This window comes from Aulonocara sp. 'chitande type north' Nkhata Bay, linkage group LG10 (assembly GCF_057382095.1).
Source record: "Aulonocara sp. 'chitande type north' Nkhata Bay isolate Kocher_YH1m ecotype deep benthic linkage group LG10, A_spYH_male_GT1.1, whole genome shotgun sequence".
In the NCBI taxonomy this organism is placed as follows: Eukaryota; Metazoa; Chordata; class Actinopteri; order Cichliformes; family Cichlidae; genus Aulonocara; species Aulonocara sp. 'chitande type north' Nkhata Bay.
The window spans coordinates 3,783,904-3,802,352 of record NC_141353.1 but is presented as its reverse complement, the minus strand read 5'-3'; the positions used below and the strand labels follow the sequence as shown (position 1 = coordinate 3,802,352).

General features: G+C 42.9%; 2 protein-coding genes across 3 annotated transcripts in view; one reads left to right on the top strand and one right to left on the bottom strand.

Moving 5' to 3' along the window:
* mark4a (MAP/microtubule affinity-regulating kinase 4a) overlaps nucleotides 1-12,206 on the top strand; it is a 35,894-nt gene extending 23,688 nt beyond the window's left edge. Inside the window, exons 14-18 of one of the 2 annotated variants that reach the window (XM_086307857.1) lie at nucleotides 538-641; nucleotides 3,262-3,546; nucleotides 5,542-5,624; nucleotides 6,197-6,241; nucleotides 6,341-6,553. In XM_086307857.1, coding sequence (XP_086163983.1) covers nucleotides 538-641; nucleotides 3,262-3,546; nucleotides 5,542-5,624; nucleotides 6,197-6,241; nucleotides 6,341-6,405 — 582 coding nt within the window. In that variant the 3' untranslated portion in view covers nucleotides 6,406-6,553. Of the gene's footprint in view, nucleotides 1-537; nucleotides 642-3,261; nucleotides 3,547-5,541; nucleotides 5,625-6,196; nucleotides 6,242-6,340 lie in introns of both variants that reach the window. The other variant, XM_086307856.1, reaches the window with a different exon arrangement.
* ckma (creatine kinase, muscle a) lies at nucleotides 11,874-15,350 on the bottom strand. Its single transcript, XM_086307858.1, has 8 exons — nucleotides 15,206-15,350; nucleotides 13,810-14,017; nucleotides 13,532-13,686; nucleotides 13,237-13,369; nucleotides 12,973-13,144; nucleotides 12,739-12,862; nucleotides 12,456-12,645; nucleotides 11,874-12,371 (listed from the first exon to the last, which is right to left on the bottom strand). The coding sequence occupies exons 2-8, from the start codon at nucleotides 14,000-14,002 to the stop codon at nucleotides 12,193-12,195; spliced, it is 1,146 nt and encodes a 381-aa protein (XP_086163984.1). The 5' UTR covers nucleotides 14,003-14,017; nucleotides 15,206-15,350; the 3' UTR covers nucleotides 11,874-12,192.
* Between the last annotated feature and the right edge of the window lie 3,099 nt (nucleotides 15,351-18,449).

Below are 18,449 nucleotides of genomic sequence, written 5' to 3'. Positions count from 1 at the left end.
CATTAAGGTTGTATAGCTTCTTAGACAAGTTAAAAAAACACAAACCTTGTGCTGTGTATAGTCAGAAGGACATATATATGTCTATATGTATATATATGTATAGATGTGTATATATAATGGAAAATAAGGAAAGGCCTAAAATAATTATTTACATAATCGCGAAGCTATGGCTTTTTTATCCTTAAAACTATATATATATTTTTTGTCTACCTTTTTTAAGGTAGATTTTTAGATACAAATCTTGTTTTCATGTTGTTAAAAGGTTAAAATGGTTTGTAATAAATTGTAATAAATATTGTAACATTGTAATAAATATTGTAACATTTAAAAATGCATTCTAGGTGTTTTATATTCACCCAGCCGTGGTCCTGTCTGCTTCCAATGTAGCTCCAACAGATATCTTTGTAAAATGTCAAAGTTCAGTACAGGTCATGGATTTGCATTACAGTACAGCTTCACTGTATGAATCACAGTTTAATTTCCTCAACAACTCTCTAAGCTAATATGTGTTCTGAAATTACTCTTCTCCTCGGATAGAATAACATCCCCGGAAGCGCCATGACACGCCGGAATACATATGTGTGCACCGACCGTTCAGGAACTGATAGACACTCTCTTCTGCAGAACGGCAAAGACAACAGGTACCACTTTGTGTCGTCAGTAGTCGTACAGATTCACAGAGACTTTAAGCGGGTAGCAGATATTTGGTATCATTAACCTTCAAAGGAAGGTGGATTGGATTGGGGGTTTTAGTCCTTTGTTCTGATAATATTTACGAACTGAGTCACAGGGCACCACAAGTCAGTGTCCTGGTGAGGGTGAGGGTTATGCCAGGGAGGGCATCCAGCATAAAATCTCGGCTGAATCAAATATGCAGATCCTAAAGCAAGAGATTACCATACCAAATCAGTAGGCTATCAGTCAATGTGGTGCTGTTGACCAAAGACAAAGGAAGAGGAGAGGTGGAAGGCATGTTGGTAGGCAGCAATAGGAAAAAAGAAGGCAGGAATGTGGAGGTGAGAGGGCTGTAAATGTAAAGGGAGAGAGCTGGCTGATACTGTATCTGTGTCAGGATGGAGGTCTATAGGATCGCTTTGGCCAAGAAGAGGAAGTGCGTAAAGGCAGAGGCAAGGATTAAGTGGTGGAAGTTGATGAAGGAAGAGCGTTTCGCAGAGTTCAAGAAGGATTGAGATGGTTCAGGATGAAGTACAGGACAATATTTAAAAGAAGAGGTTAGCAAAGAAAAAGTAGGTAGTCAGGAAGAAGAAGAAAGTAGACAGGTGCACTGAGAGGCAAAGAGAGAGGTGGCAAAGGATGAGGCTTATAGTTAGCTGCATGCGAGGCTGGACACTAAGGACGGAGAAAAAGACTTGTATCAATCGGCTATGCAGTGAGACAGAGCTGGAATTAAGGATAGAGATGGAAATGGGCTAACAAGTGACAAGAGTGTGTTGAGAAGATGGAAAGAGTATATTGAGGAGCTGATGTATGTAGAAAATGGGAGAGAGAGGATGGAGGAAAATTAGTGAAATAAGAAATGAAGGGGGTTAGCAAGGAGGGCAGCTTGAAGGGGATGAAAAATGAAAAGGGGATCAGTCTAAGCAACATACCTGCGGAGATATGAAAACGTCTAGCAGAGACCAGATTGTTTAACACAGTCTGAGTGAAAGGATCCTCGAGGAATGAAGTGTGTGCTGGTATGCTTTTTTTAGAACAAGGGTCATGTACAGAGCTGTAATAACTGTAGAGGGAAAAGGTCGACCATGAAACTATGGTTGTTGAAGCTAGGTTAAGAAGACAGGTGACGAACAGTGAGCACTACAGATGGGATGTTTGGTTTGGGATATAGTATAGAGAAGGTCAGAATGAGCTTCACTGTGTCTTTGTGGATCTAGAGAAAGCATGTGATAGGGTGCCAAGAGAGGAACTGTGGTACAGCATGAGGAACTCAGGAGTGGCAGAAAAGTATGTGGGTGGTGCAGGACATGTATGAGGACAGTGAGGTGTGTGGTGGGACAGCAGCAAGAGTAAAAAGGTTTAGAAGATGGTAATGACCTGCTGTGATGTATGGTTTGGAGATGGTGGAGACGGAGTTGAAGATGCCAACATATTGGTACGTTCTGAAAAGAATACGACATCCTTTTAACCATGACGTGGTTGTCTTGTTGATAATGTGGCCAATTTGCAAAATTAACTGTGATTTTTTTTTTACCACTATTCATCAACAGCATGTTTTAAAGCTCAGTTTTTAAAACCTTACAATTAGTGCTGTCAGCGTTAATCTCTTTAAAATGACCTTAACGCCATAACTGCATTAACATGGCAAATATCCGTAAGCGATAGGTGCACTCTATTTAGTTATTAGCACTCATCAGGCAATGTCTATGGGCAACTGACTGCACTCAGACCAAAGGGGGCTGAATAATTACGCACACCCCACTTTGCAGTTATTTATTTGTAAAAAAAATGTTTGGAATCATGTATGATTTTCGTTTCACTTCTCAGGTGTACACCCCTTTGTGTTGGTCTTTCACATGGAATTGCAATAAAATTGATTCATGTTTGTGGCTGTAATTTGACAAAATGTGGAAAAGTTCAAGGGGGCCGAATACTTTTGCAAACCACTGTATTAATGACTAACCTTGTGTTGTGGATGGATTATCTCAGTTGTTCTCCTGACTGGAGTTTGGTCCGTTTACAGCATCCTGAAATGCGATTGCGTTTGTCCTTAACCATCAGGAACCCTCACGTTAACTTTTATCAAGTGGAAAAAAGTTAGCATTCATCCTCCAGCTTCACTGTGCTAATGTGTTTATGTTATGCTAACCATAGCCGTGTAGCTAGCCACTACGTAGCACATCATTATATACCAGCTAGTCCCCCCTCAGTAACCCTACAAACATCACTGCTGTACTTTCTAATTGTGTAATTTTTTCAGAAATCCCTGAGTCAGAACATGTTATGTCGTCTTTAGATGGAAACTAGCGAGCTAACTCCCAACGCCGTTAAACTCCATAAATCCTGCTTTCATGGATGCCTGGATGTTAAACTTAATTGTTACACCTTGTGAAGAAGCTACACTGATCATTTTATTAAAGATGAATTTAGACAGTTTGTCAGTGTTTGTTTGATTTTGGGACTAGAGGCGGAGTTTGGACCCGGAAACGGCTAATGACGTCAGACTCAAAGGCCAGATTATCAAAAATTATAAGTCAATAAGACTAAAGACTAAATCCTGTTTATTTTTCTTCCTCGCTCCAGTTCCCTGGGCCACCGCATGCCGGCAGCGTCTCCCTCCACGCTCAGCATTTCTGCAGCTGGAGCTACAGGCTCATCTTCCTCCTCAGACCGATGCCGCCTGACTCGAGGCTCCACAATCCGCAGCACCTTTCACGGGGGACAGCTGAGGGATCGTGGTCCCCCGGTCTACTCGGCCCCGCCCACTTCACCCACTCTGTCGCACCACGACACCAGCCCATTGACCCATGCCCGCACCAGGGCCACCTCCAACCTCTTCACCAAGCTGACCTCGAAACTCACTCGCAGGTAGACTTGCACTACGTGTGATCTGTATAGTAGTACTGCTGAATACAAGAAACATGACAGTTTCTGTAGCTTTGTAGGTCTTCATTAGGCGATGAAATCAAAACTTCTTTGATTTAACCAGGAAAGTATTTACAGCCTGGGAAAACTGCTCTTTGTACAAGCCGCCTCTTCTGCAAGTGATAGGATAATAAATAATCAATAGAATGATATTGTTTAAAGTAATGGCTCGAGATGAGAACATTTAATAGTATGGCTTATGTATTCCTTCAATATAAATGAGCTATGAGACATTAGCTTACCTTAGCATAAAGACTAGAAGCACGTTATAAAAGCTGTGCTCCAGTTCACCTCCAAACGCCTTCAAGTTTTTTAAATATTACAAATTCAAGTAAAATCAACCAGCTGGTCGTTTCCTGAATGACTTGAAATTTTCATTGGTTAGGCTTTGAACACAGTAGCTTGTAGTATGTGAGTGTAGTTCTGTTACCTGTATCCTTAAGCACTGACATAAGCTATACTCTACAAAAGCTGTAGTCTTTTTAAGAAAGCTGGAGCTGTTTTGTTTTTGTTTTTTTTACTTTTAACAGAAGCAGACTCACAGCTTCTCCCTGCATCATACATTTGTGGAAACCACTTGCTATAACATTAGCAGTTACTACTTATTAAGAAGATAATAGGGGTGTCCATATTCATAGGCTGCATCCTCCTGAGGCCACATTTGTAGGCCGATTACGTCACAGCAACGCGACGAAGGCTGTCCAAATTCATAGACTCCTCCAAATGCGTGCTCCTTTTCCCCAGAGTTGAAGGATGTTATTGTTTGGCTTTCAGTGTTTTATTTGTTCATGAGTAAATCGGTTTGGCTGAGATTACAGCTGAATAAATGTCAAAGGGAAAACTGATTAAACAGAAGTGTGAGATGATCGAGAATTTACACCAGGGTCCTGTTATATTTTAGATAGCAAGGAGCAGACGGCCAAGTTTATTAAACTCCACCGAGGCAGCGATGACGCAAAACTGAAGGCTAGACCGTCCAGTTTCACAGCTGCTCACTTCCGCCTACCTGGCCTTCGGAGGACCCGGCCCACTTAGACTGTGAAGGCCGGGCCCTCGGGAGGATGCAGCCTATGAATTTGGACACCCCCAATATACACGTGTTTGTATGCTAAGCTAACGCTATGTTGGTATTATGTTGTGTTAATGTGACGTTGGGTCAGAGTACTTCTTGGGAAATTTCACTTCTCAAGACAGCTGCTGCCGTTTGTCTTGGACTGCTGCTTCTCACTCGTGACTGAAGTTGTGTTAATCCATAAACATGCAGAAGAACAAAAAAGGATAAAACCTCTGTGCTGGCTCACTACAGAGCTTGACATGAGACATCCATTTTACTTGATCTTATTAATTTTGAGCACAGTAGGAAACAGTCTTAATAATGAATCTGTTACACTAGCTCATAGTGTAGCCCTTGCTACATGTACATAGCTTTTATTCAATTTCCATATTCTTATATGGTTATTGAAAAAAGGACACAAGTGTCTCTCACATGTTTTTGTTTTTTGATTTTTGTTTATGGCTTTCTTTGCTGTTCCAGTTGGTGTAAGATTCTTACGAACTCAAACCAAGGACGTCAAATGCATGAAACAAAGTCATGTAGAGTTGATGTAAAGTTCTGTGTTTCATCTTGAGCACAGCCTGGGATGGATCCATGCTTATCAAAACATTTTATCCACCCAGGCCTTTCAGCAAGCCCTGCTGCGGCCCCGGATTATCCCCTCTCCCTCCCAGTCATCATAATCACACATGTCTAATCTTATCAAACCTCAGCTTCATCCTTGCCAATCAGCTGCAGCGCTGCACTCTTTTTCCACCACTTGCTTTCCTGTGATTCACTTATACTCTCTCTTACTCCTCCCCCAAATCCCCTGCTCTTACCCTTTACTCCCTCTTTTTTCTCCATCTTTATCTTGTTCTCTTTTCTCCGTGTCATGGCATCAGGGTCAATCTTGACCCGTCCAAGCGCCAGGGCTCAAACAAATCAGTCTCGGGTTGTACTCTTCCACAAGGATCAAAAACAGTTAGTAAGTTTCCATGTCTCGCTCTTCTTTCTTGTCTGCCTGTGCCGCCCATTTCCTGTCTGCCTGCTCACACTGGAATTTGCTCAAGTTCAGAAATGCCTGATGTTTTTTCATACTGCTTGTCTGCATGCCTCGTGAATGGTCTTCATTCTGTCCAGGTCCCACACACTTGTTTTCAAGCATGGTTGCAATCAAGGAAGAATCAGTGTCATCGTCTATAAAGACTATCCACTAGCATCCCGTGTATACCTGTAGGAATAGTGTTTCCAGTTTGTGGTTGGTGGGGTAAAAATCATTTAATGTTTTCTCCATGTGAAGTTGAGTAAATGAAAGTAAGTAAAATGAAAACGTCGTAACACAGAAGCTGAAGGAAACTGTTTATATCTGCATGCTTTAGAAGTCGTGAGTGAGTGAGGAGTGCCTTTGTCAGGACAAGTTGTTTTGCAACATCACATGCTTGTTGTTGCTGATGCTTGCTCAGTTCCACATTTAATATCCACTTGTTAATGCCGTCTCATCATGAGGCTCGTTGTGCTCTGGTGGATTACCTCTTATGATGCCTGTTTGTCCAACAGGGTCACAAATGAATCTGAGGGAATCAGGAGATTTGCGGTCACAAGGTAAGTACATAAGTTCTGCCTGTGTCGATAGCGTTTAGAAACAGAGAGGATGTCAGATGTCTGACCTTTTTCTTCCTGTTCTTCCCTCCCTCTCCTCAGTTGCCATCTACCTGGGTATCAAAAAGCGTCCGAGCCCCGGGCCGTCGGACGTGGCTGGGATCTGAGAGGCGGCGGGCGGCGGGACCCTGCGGAGGTGGTATTGGCTCTGCGGGAGGCAGCTCTCGGATGTGGCTGCCAGGTCCACCACGCCGGCCCCTTTCTGCTCTCCTGCACCCACAGCGTGGCAGGGGGCCGCGTGGCTTTCGAGGCCGAGGTGTGCCATCTTTCCACAGGCACCTCTGAGACTTCTAACGGGGTGCGCTACACGCGACTCTGGGGGGCGCCGCTAGCTTTTCGGGACATTGCCACCCAAATCTCTAAGGACCTTGAACTTTGATCGAGAGGGTGCGTTTGCATACGAGTGCGTGGTTCCGTGTGAGTGTTGTTGATGTATGTGCGCAAAGGAAATCAAAAAAGGAAAACAAAAAAACAGAGAAGAGGTGAGGGGCTGGACCCGAAAGAAAAGATGTCTCCTTCTGTCTCTTTCAAGACTAACCTCCCCCCTGCACGCACACACGCACACACACACACACACACACTGATAGACACACACCTGATCCGTAAAGTCATACAGACTAAAACATCCACCCTCCTACCCCCTGCCCCCTTCTCTCTCCACCCTACCCAACACAGCTCAGCTTTCCCTTCCCTGAGCTACTGCTCCCACTGGACCTGGATCAGATGGAATAAGTTGAATATTTTTTATTGCTACTCCTAGCCATAATGACTCTTTATTTTGTTATTTATTGTTCTGGTCATTGTTTTTACTCACTGTCACTTTCACCACTGCAGAAAATCACCTCCTGTCTGTCTGACATCCTCATCCATCCTTTTTTTAACACTTTTTTTTTATATGTCACCTTTACATTGTGTTACTGTTTTGTTTTTAAAATTTTTAATATTCCCCCCTCACCGATAGTTATCCTGCTGAAATAGTAACATGCACAAACAAGGAAATGGTCCAACTCAGCAATCAGACGAGCAGCCGCAGTGTTACGTTGCTTTGAGTCGGGTAAATACAGCAGTGACAAACACGCCGGATTAAGGTCAGGGGATGGGGTTGACGGGCCGTTGAAACAGCCAGTCAGAAGCTTGAGTGCAGCACGGAGTTATGGCCTCTCAGTCACATTAGTTTCTCTGAGTGACGAGAGCAGACGCTTCAAATTTAGCTAATGTCGGTCAGTAGTAACTGTAAGGTCAAGCTCCATTTTTCAGCCTTCTTTAACGCTAAATCAGTCCAGCTGATTTCCTCCTTTTATTATCCCAGCAAACATTTCAGTGGTGAGTTAGATCAGTGCTCATTCTAAACATCCAACATGGGTTGAAAAATAGTTCCAAAGGGAAAAATGTGCTGATTACAAAGAGCGGACAAAACATTCTCACCACGAGGGAAACATTTCTTATCCTGATCAGCTGATCATTTATCACAGAGAGTCATCAACAAAATGCTTTTTCAGACATAAACAAGGCGATAACTAAATAAAAGCTAATGCAGGAGGACAAAAAGTGTGATGAAATGCACTTTCATCCACAGATAAAACTGATATGAAAACATCCTGGAGAGATGAGATCCAATCAGAACTAATGAAGTTGTGTAGAAGTGTAGAAAGGTTAGATGCGCATATATGATCTGCCACTGTGAAATGGTACAACTACGTCACAGCTAGCTGTCATGCTCCCTGTTTCTTATGTGAGAATCAAAATATCCAGCACTTGGGAGGAAGAGAAGATCAGACATGTGGACACATTTTGCATTTGATGTCAAAGAAAAAAATCCTTTGGAAATGGTGTGGAGCAACTGTTACCAGTCAAAACTAAATCTAAACCAATTTATGACACCTAAATTATGACTCAAACTACGTTATGCTTAAGTCAAAAGGCCAACAGTTACTGTCAAAATTAAGCTGTCAATCACGTGGGTTGAAAAAAGGGAAGACAGATGGTGCTCTTTTCCCATTACCGGTAGTAACCGAGTTATAACCTCCAGTAATGAAAAGAAGTTCAAGTGCCAAACACTGCAGTTCTTCTAGTGGCCACTTGAGGCAGGCTCCAAATGTGAATCAATCTCCATAGACTCTCATCTTCTTCACAGCACTTAATAGCATGCTTGCACTGTGGTACAGAAACAGTGTTGGCCTTTACAGTCCCTTTACAGATGTGTTAACAGATGTGCAACTGTAGCTCATTGGTGTCTGCCAATCTTTGTTAATATGAGCTACTGAACTGGATCTTTGAACTATGTTTGTGGTATTGGTACCTTTTGGATAATTTATAAAGAAATAATCTGGCAAATAATATAGAATTGCCCGAATAATCCAAAAACCAATAGGTCAGCCACAGAGGCTGTATCCATGTGTTAGTCTGTATGACCTGTATGCAGTCCACTGCAATAATGTGTGGGCAAAAAGATTCTATTAAGGCAGCTGCCACAAAGCTACCATTGAGGCTTCAGAATGCAAAGCTAAAAACCATTTGCTGATTTCACTCTGGCTATGTCCATCATTTATATTTCACTATGTTTGCTGGGATAACGCTCTTAAATTATTACATATGATAATTCGGTGCAGTAAGTTGTCCTTAATGACCCTCTATAATAAATACAGGAGCTAAAATTGGCTAAAATCAACGTCCTTCAGTATTTGTGACCGACCCCCAACCGAGTCATTTAGATTTCACCAACCTTCACTTTTCTTTAGCAGCCTTGTAATAAGTCAGTTGTCATTAGCAGAGGTGGGCCGTCACTCACCCCACCACAGACTTAGAGAGATTCAGTATTTCTGGTGTATTTTCAGTGCAGGGCAGCTCTTCTGCCGCTTCTATTCTGTGCCGTGCGATCTCACCTCAGTCGTGATCTCACTTTAGTCATCGCCTCAGTTCTGTCGGTGGGAAACGCCAAAAAGTGGATCGGCCAAGCAGCAGCGCAAGCGCTTGGATTACACACTCGCCGTCACACACACAGAGGCGGCGTGCACTCCTCTAACGCCCGCCCTTTTTCTTTCTTCTTTTCTTTTTCTTGTGGTACGTGTATTAACTGCTCTGTCCATTACTGATGACCGTGGGGATCAGGGGAGGGGGGAGCGCTCTGTATTCGGAAAGGCACGACGAAGGCAGTGTGGACAGTGTTTTCTTCTTGTTAGTCCAGTTGCCTTTAAAGTGAACTACTCCCAGCGCCTTCATAAAATACACATTTAATGTAAAAAAGTAAAAAACAAAAAAAAGAGAGAGAGAAAAGTGCGAGAGCTTTCTATTCTCCCTCCCTGTTTTTAGTGAATAATGTACTGTGATATTTGCGTAGGCTACAGAGATCATATTGTTTGGCTGCTGATTTACTGTTAATACTGTCTCTCAGTTGTGGCTTTGCTCATGGTGACCTACCCCCACCACCCAGCCCCACCCCATTCCATTCCCACCCCTACATTTTACAGGGATCGCTGACCTTCTGTTCGCCGCCTCCATACGTACCGCCAACTTTATCCGGTCGAGCATTCGTCTTTCTTTATTGCAGGGAAATGGTCAGCCATCATCCACTCTCTCACATTGTTCTACATTTTCAGTCCAGTATGGTGTTTGCTGTTTCACGTAGCCCAGCAGGGGAAGTCGATGTTGACCTGCCCTCCCCCTCAGGGTGAGAAGCAGACACCAGAGTGGACATCAGGAGTCTGTCCTTGTCCTCTCCCTGGACGTTTTTCATTGTGGTGTATATTAGCATTAGGTAATATAGACCTCAATGCACTTTGCTTTGACTTGAATCAGCTCCTTCCAGTGTACCTGTATAGGTAATACCCAGAACTAGCCACTGGAAGGCGCCAATGTCTTAAATGTGAAACACTTCGATTTGTGGATATTTGCACAGGTACTTTATTTATTTTTTAGAATAATATCATTAAAAAAAAACAGGATTTATATCAGTCAGTTGATGGCTGTATATAAAATATATGAATATAGTATATATCTTAGAGCTCAAGGTTTATTTATAGCTAGAGCAAGGGAAGTAATTCTAGATTAAAGCAGTTTCTGTCAGTGATAATGGGGAACAAAACCAAGCTGCAATCTTGCATGAGTTCAGAGTTTGGGTTATACTGGAAAAAATGAAATGTGATGCACACCTTGGACTGGAAGCTTTGTGAAATGCAGACACACACAGTCACTTTTCAGATATGAGTTGCTAAATGAAATGCCAGAATATCCCCCACCCCCCTTCACAAAAAGTAACAGAAGGGCTCATGTGAGACACAGTAACTTCACTCCACCTTGTTGCAACAGGATAGCTTCAGCACTCATTCAAGAGGGCATCTTGAGTTTATAGAAGCCTTTGGATATGCCGTAAAACATACCACAGCGTAGAGTATGAGGTGCAGTCAAAGAATTACAAGACTTGTTGCGGCGAAGAAGACAAGGTCGCAGAGACGCACCTCTGTGTAGCAGAGCAGGCGGTGAGCTGGTATGGTCCAAACACTTGCACGTGCATTTGAGCTGATTGTTCTGTAGTAGGCTGCTACTATAGAACTCTACATTGGAAATACTCAGTGCAGTTTGATTTTATTTATATAGCACCAGATCACAACAAATTCGCCTCTTTATGTTGTGAGGTAAAAACCCAACAATAATATGACACCGAGGGACAAATTCATGCCAGATCCTGGGTCTGAATGTTGGGTCAAAGATGCCCACATGCTGCCTCAGCTCCATGGTACAAAGTGCAAAAGCCTATCTACAGAACTTTGTCTATCACAGGTTTTCATGTTGATAGAGTGACATCTACTTGACATCTTTTACGTACACATGACCGTACCATGCTGCACAACAGGAGTCTGTGAACTCTTTGAGTGCACCTCGTACATAAGAAAAATGATTTAGATCCTGCACGAGGACAGCTGCAGTTGGAATAAATTGTGCAGTTTTAACTTGAATTTCCAAGTCCCTGTCTGCATTCAAGCCATAGAAACGTTTCAGGTTGTTTGCTGAGCATTTCAGCTGGAACTTTTGAACTAAATGGGTTGAAAAAAAGAGAAAAGCAAATAACTTATGGTTAAACAACTCACTCATAGTATAAGATGGATGAATCAGGGGGATTCTACTGTGAAGAATTCTCAAAAAGAGGTTTTGGTGACGTGAGCGTTTGGGTAAATGCTTGTATACCTGCTCGGAAAAGGTGTATCACTGGTCTAAATGGTTTAAATGGTGGATGATGACAGTATTAGAAACCCGAGGGGCTCAGTATTTAACATTCACTGTCATTTCAAAACTGATTTTGGATACAGTTAATGTTACATGCAAAAGAGACTTAAGAACACACACAGTTTGACCTGTATGAGTAATTTTACTCTCTTCTACTGTTTAATTCCTCCCATCAGAAGAAAACTGTAACCTGAAATGAGTGGGTGTGATGCGTAAGGAGAACATGGAGCTGAAGATGAATAAAATTCACTGATGTTGGCAATTTTTTCCGTCATTTTGCCATCTTGTTTTCAAAGCTACTACTTTCCAAAACCTCTATCTGTCGATTATACTGCAACAAGACAAAAACGACTCGTTTAGTTGTTTTACAGGGCACTTTATTATTGAGCAGTATGAGCAGCTTCAATAATCTTTACTTTTTATAACAAAAAGTAGGTGATGCCACATTCGCCAGGCAAGCCCAGCTCAGTGGAGGCTGATCCCAGGATGTTACCAACCAACACGGGAGAACTTAAAAAAAAAAAAAGAGGACAGAGAAAAGAAAAAGCAGGAAAGAAGAGAAAGAAGTTTTCAGAGTCAAGAGTCTCTAGTTGAGCGGCTGTTTCCTCTGCGTGTCCATCAGTTGGCTCGATTACACATGAACGGTCACGAGAAAAACGGAAGATTGTCCCTCTCTACTTCTGGGCTGGGATCATGCTGTCAATGCTCTCTCCCTTCTCCAGCTTCTTCTCCATCTCAACCATCAGCTTGACACCGTCAACCACCAGTTGGACCTGCTCCACTTCAGAGGAGCCCAGACGGTCGGCGTTGGAGATGTCAAACACACCACCCACAGAGGCAGTGTCCACACCACCTAAAGAGAAAGGGCAAAAGTCAGAGTCGCAGTGGAGATTTCACTGGGCTGTTCAAGCTGGTCCACAAGCATATGAGTGTTTACCTGTGCCACGCTTCTGCAGACGCAGCCTGGTGAGGATCTCCTCAAACTTGGGATGTGTGCTCAGCTTGGACAGTTTGACATGGACGCCACCACGCAGGCCAGTGCCCAGGTTGGAGGGGCAGGTCAGGATGTACCCGAGATGCTCATTCCACATGAAGCCACGGTCGTGCTTCTTGAAGATCTCCTCAATCTGGCAGGTTTGAAAGAAGAAGAGTTGTGGAAACATCCTGAACAATTGTTTTCATTTCATCCCGGCTTTCCGAGGCCTGTTATATCTGCATACCTTCTGCAGGCCAACGCAGAAACGCCTGAACACCTCCCTCATGTTGCCACCCTTCTGCATGGAGATGACACGAAGGTGATCCTCCTCATTCACCCAGACCAAGAAGGTCTTGTTTTCGTTGTGCCTGAGCAGATATAGTTTCACATTTAGGGGAACACACAGATAATGCAGACAAAAGATTTCTAAGGAAAATGTTTCACATTCAGCCTGTTAACACTTAATGACAGTGCTCACCAGATGCCTCTGCCATCAGGCCAGTCACGGGCCATACCAGCGCAGGTCAGCAGGGGAGACACGGGCTTGTCAAACAGGAAGTGATCAGCGATCAGCTGCTCCTGCTCAGCATCAGTCATGGTGTTCAGGGGGTAGTACTTTCCCTTGAACTCACCATCCAGGCTGTTCAGAGCTGCAGTTAGGAGCAAAGCAGGGATAATATTGTCCATACTGACACTGGATGCTTAAATTCAAAGACGCAGTCCTTTTCCTTTGAATACTTACCCTCAATGGACAGCCTCTCAATAATTCTGCGCTCTCCACGGCTGTTGTGGGGGGGCAGGGTGAATCCCTTGATGCTGCGACCAGTACGAACACGGCTAGACAGAACGTAGTTGGGGTCCAAGTCGTCACCACCCTAAAGACAAATAAACTTTGAGTCCCAGGTGAAAAAAGATAAATAAATAACAGAGTTCCTGGAGCAATGCACAGATGTGCTAAACCATTAAATCAGTTCAACATCTGAAGACTTGTGCAGTAAGTCTTTTGTTAAGGTACTTCTCCATGAAATCTGCGGTACCTTCAGGTTCTCATGGTTGAGGTCAGTCTTGTGCTTGTCAGTGGGCTTGTATCCACCATGACGGTCAGAGATGACAGGGTCAAGCAGATCCTTGAAGACCTCATAGGACTCCTCATCACCAGCAACACAGCCAACAGTCATGATGAAGGGGTGACCTGAAGAATGTAAGTAAGAAGTGTGTGTTCGGAGGGGGAACAGAAATGAAAGAATTAGTTTTTATGGCTAATGTTAATCAGGAATGAAACAGATTTCTTTATCTGATATGAAACATATCTCACCAGGGTTGTCTACACCAGTCTGGATGACATCATCCAGAGTGTAGCCACTGGGTGTCTGTTTGTCCCTCAGCTTGCCATATATCTCCTTGGTCAGAACCTTGGCCATATGGTTGTTGTGCTTGGACAGATCTGGGAACTCCTCCTCAACTTTGTAGTTGAGCTTGAAGTTGTTGTGGGTGTTTCCGAAAGGCATGATTGCTTTCTAACACTGCAAAATGAGGGAAAAGCCTTTGACTAAATCTTGGAACGATAATAAACTGTTTCATCTGGAGATTGTGGAGGTGATCGAAATAGTCACAAAATTTCTGCAGCATTTGGAGATACGGGATATTCTGTGTGACAGCTGCAAGTTTTAAGCGGTGTCGGCAGAGGAATCTTGGTAACAAATGTCACTCAATTTCCAGCAGCTCAGATGTCACTTTGAAACAGAGTACAGGGAGGAGTGCCTGTTGGCTGGGTATTTTTAGCACAAGTACATCTGAATGTGTACCCTTTATGTCCTCAGTATCTACAAGCAAAGCTTTATACGTACAATCACAACTGTCCTGATTGCACATTGACACATAAATGCACATAAATGAAAACTTGACTGGTCAGTTCCAGCACAGGCGTGTTTTCACTGAAAGCACTACAAGGTCTTTGTGTCACTGTACAGGATTACTGCAACAGTATAATTGTCACAATGCTGAAAGAAGCCTGATTAGCAGCACACTTGTCCAGCTACTGCGATCCAACAATATATACTCTTCTTACTCTCATTACCTGATAAGCTGTTCAACATGAGTACGTACATGATGCATGCAATGACGCACTCGTTACATCACATGAAATATGATCTGCACCTCAGTCCCAAACTGATTTACAAAATTAGCCGTTCTTTAAATCAGTAATCCCTTTCAATGTGACAATTTTCTGATTAGTTTACAGCCAAAAAGCTCCAAAAGTGTAACTTTGAAACAGCAAAAGTCGCAGATGACACATGGGGGACTTCAGTCTGTCTCTCCTACATGTATCAAACTGCGAAGCACCTGTCCACATAAATCACTGTCCAAAAGAAAATCATATGCAGAGAGCGAGAATAAAGAGTGGAGTGACACAAGTTATCACTGGAACCACAGCCTGTCTGTTAAAGCATGATCTTTAAGCTTAATCTTAACGGAGAACAATTCAATGAAATTAGCTCTTTTTTTAATGCATCATATGGATGCAAATGTACCAGATTTGTTGCACAATTATCCTTTGATTTCATCATGGACTTCATGTCCACAGCTTTTCATTAAAAGAAAAAGTAGCCAGAACTAATTGTTTGTGCTATTTTAAATGCTTTGCTTGTTCTCCCAATCCATATCTCCACGTCTGCTCTTCTTTAACCCCACAAAACTAATCATTTCTTTACCTGCACACCAGACAAGTACAGAGGTAACAGTCCTTGGGATCAGATCCTGTTCACCACAGCCAAAATAGGGGTCACCCAACTCTGGAGGTCTCTGGCCCCTCTTTATATACCACACAGACACTAGCCATTGGCTTGGCCATTTTAGTGCCTACTGCAGCCTCATTGGCCAGAGCCTCTGCACTGATACTGCACAGTTTATGAAAGAGACACATTTACAGCTCAGTCATTCAAGACGGGTGCTGCAGCTGTAACCTCACCCCCGTCAGCCTCCGCACACCCCCCCACCAACCCTTGGCCCATACATAGCTGTAGTTGGAGTGTGGGAGCATGTGAAAGGGGAGGAGGAGGTCACATGAGTGAGGCTGGGGTGGTAATGGGGAAAGGCCACTGAAATAAGCTGAGTTTCACTTTTGTCAAACACACTTTGGAGGTCAGGGTTCCTTACTGTAGGTGTGAAGGTTAGAAAGAGTTGGTATTTTCTTCACTTATCAAATGGCTGTTATCTAGAAATGCTCCTCGCATCTTAATGGTGAGCAATGTCCCACCACCCACCGAAGCTGGTTTATGCTATGGAAGGCATAAACACACTGAATCAAACAGAGTGATTGGTCAGGTTTCGATCATTGCACTTCTTCTGGGGTGGCTGTAGCTCAGGTGGCAGAGCAGGACAGCTACTAATCAGAAGGTAGGTGGTTTGATCCCAGGCTGCCTCCTATCTCTTCCTAATGACTATTTTCTTAAGTCATCAGATTGTTGATTTGGTCACTTCTAAACTTTTTTGCTATCTTTATGATCTTGTTTTTGTTTTGCTCTTCAGCAAAACAATGCAAATGCAAACTTAACACTTGGAATTAACTCTATATTCTTTATCGGCTTATTATTTCATGAAATAACAAGGGTACAGGTCTCACCTGGCCATGAAATGATGATGAAAATTTGCACTTCAGTCATATTTCAGGTAAAATGGTGTACAGAGGAAAACCTACAACAACTGTGTCACTGTCTAGAAACTTAAAGACCCAAGAGTCCAAAAAATGAGGGTAGTTCAAATATGCTGTGCATGTATTTAAGGGAGTGTGTTAATATTTTCTGTGACAGCCCAATCTTCATGATTTCTCTGAAGACCGAAGGGAGAAAGATTCTCACGTATGTTTTGAGATGTTGTTGGTACCAGTGCTGCCCCACACCACAGACATCTGAAACCCTTGACTCAAAACTGATATGATAATTATCAGATGCTGAATCTTTGATGGGAATACTGAGCGATGGAATGTTGAGGAAGAAAATCGATGCCACCTGTGACTTAGAGAATCCATCATAGCTATAACACCGGCATCTTTCCAAGAGAGAGGAGCATCCCAGAATGCAGCTCTTTCTGTGGGATGGCCCACCCATCTTTGACTGGCAACTGACAGTTCACAGCTGCTCTTTCAATGTCACCATGTCTGTGAACCACAGCACAGAAAGGACATATCCAGCTATCCAATTCAACCATCCCAGACTCCTTAGGCTTGCATGCGTGCTTTCCTAGGTCCCCTCTCATTTTTGCACTCTAATTCGCCTGCTGTTGTATTGTAGAGGAGGGTCACCGTGCCCTTGCCCTGAATTGAAACCACTTCTCATGTTTCTCAGCTGTCCCCTGCCTGTCCTTCAACAAGTCAGATGTTACCAAATTAGTGCAGGTTTCTTCTATCTCTCCACATACCAATCTGTCCCTGTTAACTAGAGCAGCTACTTTTGTCTGTGCAGAATATTTAGGTACTTTGTAAGTGGCTGGGGTTGTTTTGTTGTTTGTTTTTTCCCTCAGGTAAAAAAAATATATTTTTGGCATATATAATATATATATATGTGTGTGGGGGTGTGTTAGTAAAACTTAGAACAGGTTTTAGCATTTAATTTTCAGGAGGAAGCAGTATGAGCAGACCCTAGCTGCTTCTACACACAGCTACTGGATAATACTGGTCTACAGCAGTTATGCAACAGGGCGGTTACATCACATAAGCTGCCTTCTACAAACGGTGCTCATGGAGTTCCTCCAGCGTCACAACAAGTTGGAATCACCATCATATTACAGAAATAGTCACCTATTGTGTTTGGGCACATGCTAACCGAAGGGAAGTATGTTTCTAGTCCAAAATTATAGTTATGAGAATTTCAAGATGTTTTATGATTTGGGCTCACCGGTTATGGCTGCTTACATTTCTCTGGAATTTTGGTGTTTTGTTCTTTCAATACGTCCAAACAAGTGAGCATTAATCTGCAGGCTCGCACACACTTTTGAAACAGCGTGAGCCTTTGAAAGGAATCTGTGCTGGCTGCACTGACCCATGTCAGAACAGCACAGTGTCAAGCTGCAGCTGCGTGTAATGCTACACTCTCAGTATTGGTGAGGCAAATTGTGTCACTTGGTCTAGGAATGGGAAATGGGTCATTTTAATTCCAGTGTCGACGCTTATCTGCAGTTCATTCATAATAAAACAGTTTCAAGAAATCATGATTGGAAAAGTAACTTCTGATGCTTTACAACCAAATACAATGATGGAGCAAGCAGCTAAAAATAGCACCTTTATGGCAGGCTATATATAAAGCTTCTTTCACACATTAACCTCAGCACCTGTCTGGACAGAACCAGCAGGCTCATGCCCACAGTATGAGCTGCATGTAATATGTAATGTGTTTGTTCTTAATTACTTAATTTCCAGATATCTACATTGTTACGAATGTGTTTTATACTATACTTTCCTGACTTCACAAAAGAAAACCCAAATTGCACCATTTTTAAAAAATAATTATTTTGATTGACGATTATGCAAATTATCAACTGGAAAAATTAGATTTTATGGAAGCCAGGTTTGAGGTATCGCAGTTGTTGCAGCGCTTGGTTTCTGGTTGGCCTTTCTTCATTTAAATTCTAACCACTTGCGTCACGTGCATGGGTGAGGCTATAATTATACCAGGTTTGCTGGGTCTATCCTGGTAGAGCAGCATGTGTACACCCAGAACCCTGATTCAATTTCATTGAGTCAGTTGTCTGTCCATCACAGACAGGACTCGAGGTCCCTTTGCTTTGGCTAAACACCCCAAACACTGACTGCAATAAGCAGTATGAATAAGTGTACCAAACGTCCATGGAAGTGGGCGAAGCGAGAGAGTTATTCCATTTGCTCACCAAAGCATTTACAACTGAGTCTTCCAGGTTCTGTTCTAAACAAATGAGCCTGTCAGTAGGATCCCAGAACCTTCC